Source organism: Fonticula alba (genome assembly GCF_000388065.1).
Source record: "Fonticula alba strain ATCC 38817 unplaced genomic scaffold supercont2.1, whole genome shotgun sequence".
Taxonomy (NCBI): Eukaryota; order Rotosphaerida; family Fonticulaceae; genus Fonticula; species Fonticula alba.
The window spans coordinates 3,781,199-3,792,001 of record NW_009242971.1 but is presented as its reverse complement, the minus strand read 5'-3'; the positions used below and the strand labels follow the sequence as shown (position 1 = coordinate 3,792,001).

At 67.5% G+C, this 10,803-nt stretch overlaps 4 protein-coding genes across 4 annotated transcripts; 2 read left to right on the top strand and 2 right to left on the bottom strand.

Moving 5' to 3' along the window:
• The first annotated feature begins 703 nt into the window (after window positions 1–703).
• On the top strand, window positions 704–1,700 carry H696_00815 (hypothetical protein). Its single transcript, XM_009494699.1, has 4 exons — window positions 704–851; window positions 965–1,053; window positions 1,279–1,356; window positions 1,479–1,700. The coding sequence occupies exons 1-4, from the start codon at window positions 776–778 to the stop codon at window positions 1,593–1,595; spliced, it is 360 nt and encodes a 119-aa protein (XP_009492974.1). The 5' UTR covers window positions 704–775; the 3' UTR covers window positions 1,596–1,700.
• An 876-nt stretch (window positions 1,701–2,576) lies between these two features.
• Window positions 2,577–4,854, top strand: H696_00814 (hypothetical protein). The gene is made up of 7 exons (XM_009494698.1): window positions 2,577–2,753; window positions 2,873–2,957; window positions 3,079–3,313; window positions 3,418–3,656; window positions 3,826–4,138; window positions 4,281–4,476; window positions 4,603–4,854. Exons 1-7 carry the CDS (start codon window positions 2,715–2,717, stop codon window positions 4,837–4,839), a joined length of 1,344 nt encoding a protein of 447 aa, XP_009492973.1. The 5' UTR covers window positions 2,577–2,714; the 3' UTR covers window positions 4,840–4,854.
• A 212-nt stretch (window positions 4,855–5,066) lies between these two features.
• H696_00813 (hypothetical protein) lies at window positions 5,067–7,634 on the bottom strand. The gene is made up of 9 exons (XM_009494697.1): window positions 7,522–7,634; window positions 7,140–7,319; window positions 6,972–7,058; window positions 6,737–6,803; window positions 6,294–6,593; window positions 6,038–6,099; window positions 5,777–5,963; window positions 5,604–5,661; window positions 5,067–5,463 (listed from the first exon to the last, which is right to left on the bottom strand). The coding sequence occupies exons 1-9, from the start codon at window positions 7,620–7,622 to the stop codon at window positions 5,309–5,311; spliced, it is 1,197 nt and encodes a 398-aa protein (XP_009492972.1). The 5' UTR covers window positions 7,623–7,634; the 3' UTR covers window positions 5,067–5,308.
• A 571-nt stretch (window positions 7,635–8,205) lies between these two features.
• On the bottom strand, window positions 8,206–10,449 carry H696_00812 (hypothetical protein). The gene is made up of 7 exons (XM_009494696.1): window positions 10,207–10,449; window positions 10,039–10,096; window positions 9,843–9,913; window positions 9,558–9,704; window positions 9,189–9,413; window positions 8,825–8,995; window positions 8,206–8,705 (listed from the first exon to the last, which is right to left on the bottom strand). The coding sequence occupies exons 1-7, from the start codon at window positions 10,255–10,257 to the stop codon at window positions 8,247–8,249; spliced, it is 1,182 nt and encodes a 393-aa protein (XP_009492971.1). The 5' UTR covers window positions 10,258–10,449; the 3' UTR covers window positions 8,206–8,246.
• Window positions 10,450–10,803: the final 354 nt, after the last annotated feature.

The following is a 10,803-nucleotide window of genomic DNA, read 5'->3' as shown; positions in this document are numbered from 1 at the left end:
GGGGGGGGGGCGAGGGAGACTCCACTCTGGAAAGGGACTGTGTGAGGGCCAGGGGGAAAGGAGGCAAAAGGGAAGGGCAGGCCAAGGAAGGCTGCATCGGGGCGTGCTGGGCCAAGTTGCGCGGCGGCCGTTCCCAGGATGGACGCCCTTGATCCCTGACTCGCTGTGGGCCAGCCATCCGGCTCCATGGCGGCGAGCCTCGGTCAAGGTGTGTTGAGCTAACCAAATGCGCCGGTGGCGGTCCCCGGGCCGGCGCGATCTGGCCGTCGAGGCAGCCCCTTCGCCGCTTCGTCGGTGTGGCCCCACGAGCAGACCATGACAAGGGGGGGGGGGGGGGGGGGGCGAGGGCCCACCCCCCGAGGGGCAAAGCGTGGCCGGGTCGTTTGGCAGGCGGGAGACTCGATGCTCGATCGGCCGGAGGGGGTCGTGGGAGACATCGCCCCAATGGCGGGGGCAGGAGGCCGCCAGTGGCCGCCGGGGAAGGGATTTAATTCCCACCCGATGAAAGCGGCCCCCGCCACACCCAAGGGGGCTCCCCGGGTGGTGGGCAATCCTCGCCCGCCGACGCCGAGCCATCGAACTAGCCCACAACGATGCATGTGGCGGGGTCACATGATAGAGTCTCCCCATGATACACGCTTCCCACCGTCGCCGGGCAGAAAAGGGCGCGCGCTGGCTGCGCATCATCCGCCCCCGGGGGTGTCCGGCAGCCAGGACCCCATCTCCCTTCTTTTTCCTCCCTTCCTCCTTTCCCCCTCCCCCTCCCCCGCCCACCATGGCTCGCCATCACTCGGATTTGATTATGTGCCAGAAGCAGCCTGGCGTCGCGATTGGCCGCCTTTGCGACAAGTGTGCGTCGGCATCCCTTGTGCCTGCCTGTCTGCCACCATTCCTTCCAATGTTCTTTGCGGGAGCGCCTACTTACCTGCTCATTTTTTCGGCCTCCCGTCATTGTCTCTGCCAGGCGACGGCAAGTGCGTTGTCTGTGACTCGCTCGTGCACCCGGCCACGCTGGTTCGCATTTGCGATGACTGCAACTTTGGCTCCCTCCAAGTGCGACCTCTTTTTGGATGTGACTCGCCACTTTTCCCCCCCCTCTGTTTGCCTGCCTCTCTGTTTCTCTTCCTCTCTCTCTCTCTCTCTCTCTCGCCCTGCCCTCTTCCATGTACTTACCCAGATACCCTTTTCTCCCATGCACCCTTTTCTCCCATGCACCCTTTTCTCCCATGCACTCTTTTCCCCCATGCCCCCTTTTCCCTCATGCGCTGCTCTCCCCAGGGCCGCTGTGTCATTTGCGGCAATGTCGGTGTGTCTGACGCGTACTACTGCAAGGAGTGCACCATCCTCGAGAAGGATGTACGTTGTGCTGCGACACTGCCCGCACCTGCGTCCGTCCAAATGCCCGGGCTTCCCCCTCTTCTGGCCTCTCTAACGCACTGTGCCCTGGCAAATCCGACTCACTCACCCACCGAATCTAGCGCGACGGATGCCCGAAGATCGTCAATGTCGGCACCGCACGCATGGATCTTTTCTACGAGAAGAAGGGAAAATCCGGCGGCGGCGGCGGCCTCAGCCTGGCGCGCGATCTACAGTGACACACGGTGTTTTTCCGTGTCTCTGGGCCGGCCTGCCCTGCCCCCCTCCCCCCTGTCCATCGGCATCCGCCGGCCGATGGGAAATACACCACACAAAACATACTACCCCCCCCCTCTCTCTTTCTCTGGCCAAAACACCATCCCCTCAACATGGAGGTGGGCGCCTTCGGCCAGGCCCGGCCCGGGGGAGAACGAGAGGACGAGCGGCGGGGAAGCGCACCGTGCCGGTGGCCGGCCCCGCGAGAGGGATTCGATTATTTGAAAGGGGCATGTGTCAAAAGCCGGGAGGGGGGGGAGAGAGGCAAGAGAAGGAAGATGGCGGGGTGTGTTTGTACACCTTGCCCAGCGCCCCGGGCCCACGCGCCGACCGACGCGCCCCAGGAGGAGCGTGCCGATCGGGCCCGGGGCCCGCACTTGCGTGCGAGCACCCGGACGGGGCACCGGAGGCGCGCGGCTGGGCCAGGCGCATGCGCAGGGACCCGGAGAGGGCCCCTGAGCGGTCGGTCTACGTGCTGCGCGGCTCACCGGGCCCTGGTGGGTGTGGGCACGATGAAAAGACTCTAAAGCTGCACGTAGAGCCGCACCGGGGGGGCCCCCGCTGCCGGCCACCGGCGCCGGCACCAAAAGTCCCCCCCGGTACCCGCAAGGGCCGCGGACAATACGCGCCCACGGACTTGAGATCACGTCGAGCGCTCACGATCCGTCGGCAGCTGTGCCCCGCTCCCTCCCCCCCCCACCCACGCCCCCCGGGCCGCCACCCGCCCGATCGGCTCGGCCTTGCGTCAGGACGCCGAAGCGCTTGGCGCGCTTGCCCCCCCCCCCCTCCAGCGTGCCTGGCACCCCGCATCGAGGCGCCCAGGCCGATGTTTTTTTCCCCTCCCGGCGCCCCTGCGCTCCGCGATCGGCGCCATTCAACTGCCTGGACACCGGGGCCGGCCCTCCCCCGGGAGATGGAGCCTCATGAGACTCCTTCTCCTCCTTCTCCTCCTCCTCCTCCTCCTTCGCCCCTCGCATTCAGACACACGCACACCCTCACTCTGCCCACCTTGGGGCCCCTCTCCTTCTGCTTTTCGGGCTTTTTTCTCCTCCCGCGGCCCTTGCATCCTGAGGCACGCGACCATGAGCCGCGGCCGCCGCCAGCTGGAGCGCGAGTTCCAGGTGCGCCGCCCTTTGTCCCGGACCTGCCAGCCGGCCTCGAGCGCTCGCTTGCTGACTCTGGCCTCCTTCGATGTCCCCCCCTCCCCTCCCCCCTCCCCTCCCCATCCCCTCCCCGGCAGTCCGAGTGCTTTGAAGACATAGAAGACACCATTGTCAACCCGGATGTGCGGAATTTTTACCAGATTGCCGCTTCGATCGCCAACGGTCCGTGTTCTTCCCCCCTCCCCCCCCCCCCCTTGCGCCATCCCTTCCGCCATGGGGCTCCGCCGGGGCCCTCTTCGCTGGCGTGCACTCACCTCGTCCCCTGTGGCCCCCTTTCCCGTAGGTGCCCTTGCTGCTGTGGTTGATGCCTGTCAGCCGGGTGCCTCGGTGTTGGACCTCTGCATCCTCGGTGACCGGCACATCCTGGAATCGCAGGGCACCATCCCTCGGCACTACCGGCAGTTTCGCCATGGCGTGGCCTTTCCCACCTCGGTGGCCGTCAACAATATCATCGGCAACTGCTGTCCGCTGAAAACCGATCCGCCGATGTTCATCAACCCCGGGGACATTGTCAAAATGTACTTCCCCCGCGTCTGCCCGCGCCTACTCGCCTTGCGCCTGCCCCTGCACGGCTTTGCCACTTACATGGTCCACCCCCTGTGACTGCCCTCTGCTGCACCAGTGAGCTTGGTGTCCATTTCAACACCTTCCCCGTGATGGCTGGTACCACGGTGCACGTGCCGCCCGGTGATGGGGCCGACTCGCCGGTCGCCGATTTCCCCCGGCTGGCGGACCTCCTGAGCGCCACGCACTACGCCAGCCTGGCCGCGTTGCAGCTTCTTCGGCCGGGGCACCGATGCGCCGACCTCCGGGCCGCCATCAGCCAAGTGGCCGCACACTTCCGCTGCAATGTTATCCCAGGTATGTGTGCGCACGTTCCTCTCGCGGTCTCCCTGATTTCGGTCTTGCCTTTCTCTTCTCCCCCCCCCTTCTTTCTCTCTCCCTCTCTCTCCTCCCCCACCTGTTTTCGGCGTGCCTCACGGCCGGCTAAACGCACCTGCTTCCCCCCTTCCCCCCCCCTGTATGCCAGGCATTTTATCTACATCGCTGCACCGGGAGCTTGTTGAAGGACACAAGTCCTTCTCCCTCGGAGCAAAGGATGGCCGACACCCGCGTGATGGGATTACCTTCGAAGAGGGCGAGGTGTATGCCGTTTCGATTTTACTGTCCACCGGGACCGGGTCATGTCGTCTCGCCTCGCAAGCCGCGCATCCGGCCCTCTCACGACCGAACATCTACGCGCGCCAGCCGTTGGGCTTCTCGACCCAGCTTCGCCTGCGTGCTTCACGTACTCTTCTCAATCAGATCACCGAGCACCACAGTGTCTTCCCCTTCTCGGTGAGGTGCGCCATGCTGTCCTGCTCCCCGCTGTGGAGGCCCTCCGCCCCCCTCCCACCCGTATCCTCTCCATGCTGATGTCTGTGCCCCTCCCTCTGTCTCTCCCCCCCCCCCTCCTCCCTGACATCCCTCCCTGCCGGGTGGTAGATCTCTCGGTGATGAGGCTGCGATCCGGCTTGGCCTTGCAGACCTGGCCAGCAAGGACATGGTCACCCCCTATCCGACCTTTGTCGAAGCACCCACTGAAACCGTGGCCATGGCCAAGTTCACGGTGCTCCTGACACACGAGGGCCCCCTGCCGGTGGCCTTTGCCCCGGTCGACGACCGAACCCACCTCATTCAGGCACGACACCGGCTTGCGGCGGGGCCGGGCCATTCGCCCATCCCCTGCTGTCCATTGATCTCCCCTCTCGCTCCCTCCATGGACCCTGCCCTGTGGCCGCACACTAACACACCATGGCACGCTCAGCCGCTGGATGGACTCCGGGAGCTGGCCTGCTTCGAGGCGCTGGTCGCCGGGGCCCGCCGGCTGCCGGCCCTGTCGACCAAAGGGCAGGTCGACCTGCCCGACCGCCTGACTCGGCGCTTTCGCACCATGGGACTCGGGTCACGGGGACCGGCTGGCCGCCGGGCACAGCTTGAGGCCGTCTACTCGGCCTCCTCTAGCGAGGACGACGAGCTCGGCGTGGCGGGTGGGGGGCAATGAAATATCCCACAAACACCGGCGTCGTACTTGCCGCGGGGGTGGTTGCACATGGTGGACTCTCGTGTGTCGGGCCGGGGGGGGGGGGGGGGGGGGGGGGGGGGGGGGGGGGGGGGGGGGACGGGGGGGGGGGGGGGGGGGGGGGAAGAGGGGCCCGGCGGGCCGGTCGCCGAGGGGCTCCAGGCAAACAGAGGGAAGCGGAGGAAATCGCCATCGACGGTCCGGGGCATTGCAGAAGGGACGGGATCTATTTTTTTTTCGGCATGAAAGAGTGGGGAGAGGGACGTGCACATGCGTGCTTGTATGTGTTTGTGTGTCTGCACACATGTCCGTCAGGAGGGGGGGAGGGGGGGAGGGAACGGCGGGCGAGAAGAGAACAGGTGGCAAGAGGAGCAGTGCGAATGTCTGAGCCCGGGGAAGGGAAGAGCAAGTGCTCCCGACACGGGGGGGGGGGGGGGGGAGAGCGACCGCCTTACTCGTCGGTCTTGACACGCTTGGCATCTGGCTGCTCGGCATCCTCGTCCATGAGGTCGGTGTCGCCGCGGACGGCCTCGCGACCGAGGACGCGAGTCTTCTGCGCCCCGGAGCGGAGCTGCAGGTATTGCAGCATGCTCGGGACCGTGACAACTGAGGAAGCAAGGGGATTCGGATGGGGTAAGGAGGCGGGTTAGACAGGGGAGACAGGTGAGACGAGGGCCCTTCGGCAAGAGGGGGGGGGGGGAGGAGGGGCACCCCAGCTGTTCGGCAGACGAGGGACAAAGCCGTACCACGAACTGAGGAGCTGTTGTTGATGGTGGTAACGATGTCCGCAGAAGACTGCTCGAACTGTGGGAACGGCATTTTCGGGTGAGCAAGAGGCGATGACGGGCAGGGAAGCAAGAGAGGGCGAGGGCGAGAGGGAGCGAGAGAACAACGCTCGGCTGGCAAATGCGAGGCGCACCTTGCCGTTGACAAGGTCAAAGGCCGACAGGAGCTGGGTGCCGTTGGACCAGCCAACGAAGAGACGACCCTCGGCATCGATGGCCAGGGCAGTGGGGCGATGGTCGGCCGACACGCGGAGGGTCTGCGAGAAAGAAAGAGGCTCGGCGGCGGAGGCATCGAAGTTGAAGACGAAAATGCCCGGGTAGCTGGGGGAGGGAGAGGGCGGTCAGCCACACGAGGCGGCGAAAGCGCAAAGAGAGGCAGGGAGCGGCGGGCGTACTCTTCGACGGCAACGGCGACATGCTTCTGGTCCGAGGTGGCAACGATGGCCATGATGTCCACCTGAGGGAGGGGTGTGCATGGTGGCAGGAATCAAGGAAAGCAAGAGACGCACGGAGTGAGCCAGTCAAGCAGGAGGAGAGGGGCGAGGGCCAAAAGAAAAAAGGGGGGGAGGGGCGCAGGGTATGTGCGTGTCGGTGCGGCAGGGGCGGGGGGGAGGCAAGGCCACGAAAAGCGCCGCATGGGCATCGGCGTACGTCCTGCTTCTCGGCGTCCTGGCCGGCGGCGAAGCGCTGCTCGATCATGTCGGTGATGGACACACGCTGGACCAGCGAGCCGGTCAGGAGGTTCCAGGCGATCAGAAGCCCATCACCGCCGCCGCTGAGCAGGATGTCCGAGGCGTCGGGCCCGGCGCCGGCCATCATCTGCAGCCGGGTGACATAGGAGTCATGGCCGAAGCAGAACCCATCGATCAGATGGCACTTGGGGAAGCGAGAAATGCGGATCTTCTCGTCACGGTCGGCCGAGACAATCTCCGACCCATCACGAGCGAAGGCCTGGGCAGGGCGCCCAGAAGGCCGGAGGTCGAGGGGGACACATGTGTCAGAGGGAGGTGGAAAGAGAGGGAGAAGAGGGGATACCGGCGGAGATCCGGAAGGGAGGGCCGCCACACCCGCCAGGAGTCGGGGGAGAAACGCACGAAGTCCGTGACGATGGTCAGGTGGCTGAGCAGCGGGGTAAGGGTCTCGGTGTTGTTGATGTTGATGCTGGAGTAGCGGGGCCGGGGGGCGGGGCGGGGCGGGGGGGGGGGGGCGGGGCGGGCGGTCAGTTCCGGAGCCAGGGGGTGAGTGGGGCGGAAGAACAGGGGTCCGAGGAAAACGCCCGGGGGCGAGGGAGACCGGGCGGGGCCCGGGAAATGTGCGGCGGAGACGCACGAGAGGAGGTCACCGAACTTGTCGGCCACGATGAAGGTGTCCTCGTCCTTGTTGAACTTGATGGAGGTGATACGCTTGTTGACCGGGCTGTGCCGGCGTGCGTGGGGCGGGCAATGGTCAGTGGCCACGAGGGAGGAAGGGCAAGGGGGCCGGGGGATGTCGACATACCGCGAGGACTTGACCGTCCAGGTGGCAGTGTCCCAGATGGTGACAATGCGGTCGTTGGAGCTGGTCACAAAGTGCCCCTGGCCGGGCGAAAGGGCAGCCGCGACGATGGGGGTGGTGTGGCCGCCCTCGATGTGGTGTGCGCCCTCCACAGCGCGGGTCGAGTGGGTGATGGTGGCGGAGCTGCAGGGCCGCAGGGCAGGAGTGTGGGTCAGTGGGGAGGGGCGAGAGAAGGAGGCTCAAGACAAGAGAGAGAGAGAGAGAGGGAGAGAGAGGGAGAGAGAGAGCGAGACGGGGAGAGAGAGCGCGAGAGACGAAGAAAGAGAGCGCGCGAGACGGAGAGAGAGAGAGAGAGAGAGAGAGAGACGGAGGGGGACTAACGCACGCCTTGTTCACAATCTGGAAGTCATTGCCGAAGATGAGGACGATGTTGTCACGGGCATCGAGGATGAAGGAGAACGGCTGGCGGAAGGCGCTGTCGGACATGGCGGGCAAGGGGCGAGGGGGGGGGGGGGGGGAGGGGGGGGGGGGGGGGGGGGGGGGGGGGGGGGGAAAGGGGAGCAATGCGTGTGGGGGAGGGGTGGATTGCGCTGGCCATCCCGGCGGGTTGCCAGCGCGCGGGGGAGAGGCCCCGAAAAAAAGGAGCCCGCCTGGCCCGGGGGCCGGGCGCAAGCATGGGCGCGCGCGCGCGCGCGTGCGGCTGGCGGTGTCTGCCAACGGAGCAATGGGTCAGTCTGACCCCGGCTGCCGGGCGGTCTCAAGGCAACCGTGGGCCAAAGATGGTGTCCCCCCAAAAAGAGGGACATTTAAATGGGCATGTTTTTATTTTTCCCTTTATTTTCCCGCCCCGCCTCCACATGCCGGCTTTCGGAGGGGGGGGGGGGGGACACGGCGGCCGCGCGCGCGATCCGGGCCGAAGGCCCCGGCTCGGCAGTGGCATTCCCCCGGTGTCCCGGCCGCCCGGCCGCCCGGCCGCCCGGCCGCCCGGCCGCCCGGCTGCCGGGGGATTCGACGCCGGACAGCCCGTGGCCAGATGTGCCGGAACATGAAGGCCAAGGCCAGAGGAGGATCTCGAATGCCAGGCAGGCAGGCAGGTGGGTGTTTATTCGGTCAATCATGGCCAGAGCTCTCGGGCGTCTGCGGGCCGGAGGAGGGCGATGGCGAGGAGCCGGCGTCACCCGGGGCCGAGGTGGTCTCCGGTGAGGCAACCGGCGGGTCACCCTCATCGGCGAGGGCCGGTGAGGAGGCCGCCGAGGAGCTGATCGAGCTCGGCACCGAGGGGGAGGCCTCAACCGGGGCCAACTTGCGCGGGGTAGCCGGCTCGACCGGGGTGGCAGCGGCATTGGCAGCGCGGCTGGCTGCGTCCGGGTCCAGGGAGCTCAGCAGCAGGGCATGGAAGGACTGGCGAACGGGGAACGGCGCCCGGGCAGACCCGAACACCGAGAGGAGGCTCTCGGCCGAGCGCCGGAGCATCGACTCGTCCATGAGCTGATCACGGTGATGCTGCTCCGGGTCGATGGCCGGGTCGGCCGGCGAGCGGGACCGGAGCCGGAGCAAGCGCTGCGAGGTCTGCTCATGTGCCAGGGGGACAGGAGGGGGGGGGAGGAGGGTCAGGACGGGCGGCTGGCGATCCCCGGGCTACCGGGCAAAAGAGCGAGCAGGGCATCCCACGGGAGGCACGAACGCACCAGGAAGATCCCCTGCAGGGCGCGCGTCGTCTCGCCACAGGTGACAGCATTGCTGATGGAGGTCGGTGACCGGACCGAAGTCCCGGAGGAGGAGCTGGTCAGCTCCAACGCCCGGCAGTAGTACTTCCGGGCCAGGACCAAGCTTTCAATGTCCCCACGGGTGTAGAGAGCCTTGCGGTGGGCAGCGGGCAGGGGTCCCGCCCCCCCAATGGCCGATTGTGGCACGATTGTGGCCCGGCCCCAGTGAGATGCAATGTCAGCGCGGGGAGGGGGCAGGCGGAGGAGCAGGCCAATGGGAGGGTCCAGCATTGGGGACCGGAGGCGGAAAGAAAATGCCCCCCCCCCCCACCTCCTGGGCACGCACTTCCGCGCAGAGAATCCGACAGGAGGCGGTCTCCTGGATGACGAACAGTTGCTCGTAGCAGAAGATCGCCTGCTCATAGCAGCTACTCCGGCAGTAGAGCGACGCCAGCAGCTTCCATGCCTCGGCATCGTTCATGTAGATCTCCAGGTAGTCCACCAGGAGGGTGACCATGCGCGAGGCATCCTCCAGCTGGCCGGCCAGCGCGATGAGGCGCTTCATGGCGCCCTGGTGGTGGGGGTGGTGGTTTCATTGCCCGAGGCCCCGGCAGCCGGAGTGGCAAGGACACAGTCAGTCGCTCTTCGTGACATGCACACCCACGGCCCGAGTCCGGGGAGCGGCGGGGGGGGCGGGGGGGGGGGGGGTGCGCACCGCGTTCGAGGGATCGCGCTCAAGGATTTGGTGGTACACCACGGCCGCAGCTTCGAAGTCGCCCTTGGCCTCTTCGAACATGCCGGCCAGGCGCATGATGCGCAGGCTGCGTGAGCCAAACTGTTTCTCAAGCCGCCCGAGACAGTCCTGAATGTGTGCAGGTGCGGGTGCGGGTGCGGGTGCCGATACGAGCGGGCTCGGTCAATGGACTGACGAGGAGGCGACGTGCCAGAGGCAGCGGGCACGTGCGCGCGCGCGCGCGCGCGCGCGCGCGAGAAACCGTACCGCAGCAATCGGCCGGAAGTGGTCGAAGCGGTCGAGAGCCGCGATGAGCACGCGTTCGCAGATGGACCAGTCTGGGGCCCGATGCAGCCGAGTCAGCATGACGCTTGGACCGGCGGAGCAGTGTCCAGGGGGGGGGGGAGGAGGAGAAAAGGAGGGAAAGGGTCTCAAAAGACCGGGAGGCTGACTGCTGACGCACACTCTTCGCCGTGAGAAGGTCCGGACTGGTGAAGCAGTTTGTGGCCAGCTTGCACGACCTTGATTGGGGGCGACCGCGTCAGGTTCCAGTTTCAGGGGCACGCGGCAGGGGCAGGGGGGAGAGTCCGAGAAAGGCAAGGGCGGGAGCCGAGCCCGGGAGGGGGCGCACCTGGGCCGTGTCGGCCGGGTTGATCGCGCAGAAGGCCTCGAACGGGGTCATCTTCGCCGCGCAGATCCCGGGAGCCGGCAAGAAGGGTCCACTGGGGAGGTGGGCGGATATCGAGGGAAGGGCGGATGGGCGGGTCGGTGGATGGGCGTGTGTGCGTGCTGAGGGAGGGGCGCAGGGCTGGGCCGGGCAGAGGGGGGAGGCGGGTGGTCGCTGCCGCGGCCGTGGGAAAGCCTCCCGCGACGGGCGGCTGGCATTTGTCTCCGTCCTTGGGGGGGGGGGGGGGGGGCCTCTCCCTGGCTGCCAGCGTCCGAAGGCGCGCCCCGGGGACGGCCCCGATCACTGCGGACACCTGGGGCGAGGCGGGAAGTGCGTTGGCACCGGGGCCCCGGAGGCCGGGGGCAGTGGCTTCTGGGGGGGGGGGGGGGGGGGGGGGGGGGGGGGGGGGGGGGGGGGGGGGGGGGGGGGGGGGGGGGGGGGGGCGGGGGGGGGGGGGGGGGGGGGGGGGGGGGGGGGGGGGGGGGGGGGGGGGGGGGGGGGGGGGGGGGGGGGGGGGGGGGCCTCTCCCTGGCTGCCAGCGTCCGAAGGCGCGCCCCGGGG

Bases quoted from the DNA above. Each gene is read 5' to 3' on its own strand.
- H696_00815 (XM_009494699.1), top strand. From the start codon at position 776: ATGGCTCGCCATCACTCGGATTTGATTATGTGCCAGAAGCAGCCTGGC. The intron at 1,054-1,278 runs GTGCGACCTCTT...TGCTCTCCCCAG, and splicing joins GCAACTTTGGCTCCCTCCAA to GGCCGCTGTGTCATTTGCGG. The intron at 1,357-1,478 runs GTACGTTGTGCT...CACCGAATCTAG, and splicing joins GCACCATCCTCGAGAAGGAT to CGCGACGGATGCCCGAAGAT.
- H696_00814 (XM_009494698.1), top strand. From the start codon at position 2,715: ATGAGCCGCGGCCGCCGCCAGCTGGAGCGCGAGTTCCAG. The intron at 3,657-3,825 runs GTATGTGTGCGC...CCTGTATGCCAG, and splicing joins CCGCTGCAATGTTATCCCAG to GCATTTTATCTACATCGCTG. The intron at 4,477-4,602 runs GCACGACACCGG...TGGCACGCTCAG, and splicing joins ACCGAACCCACCTCATTCAG to CCGCTGGATGGACTCCGGGA.
- H696_00813 (XM_009494697.1), bottom strand. From the start codon at position 7,622: ATGTCCGACAGCGCCTTCCGCCAGCCGTTCTCCTTCATCCTCGATGCC. The intron at 5,964-6,037 runs GTACGCCCGCCG...TCCCTCCCCCAG, and splicing joins GTCGCCGTTGCCGTCGAAGA to CTACCCGGGCATTTTCGTCT. The intron at 5,464-5,603 runs GTACGGCTTTGT...TTGCTTCCTCAG, and splicing joins CAACAGCTCCTCAGTTCGTG to TTGTCACGGTCCCGAGCATG.
- H696_00812 (XM_009494696.1), bottom strand. From the start codon at position 10,257: ATGACCCCGTTCGAGGCCTTCTGCGCGATCAACCCGGCCGACACGGCC. The intron at 9,914-10,038 runs GTGCGTCAGCAG...ATCGGGCCCCAG, and splicing joins ACCTTCTCACGGCGAAGAGT to ACTGGTCCATCTGCGAACGC. The intron at 8,706-8,824 runs GTGCGTTCGTGC...GCACATGAGCAG, and splicing joins CCCTGCAGGGGATCTTCCTG to ACCTCGCAGCGCTTGCTCCG.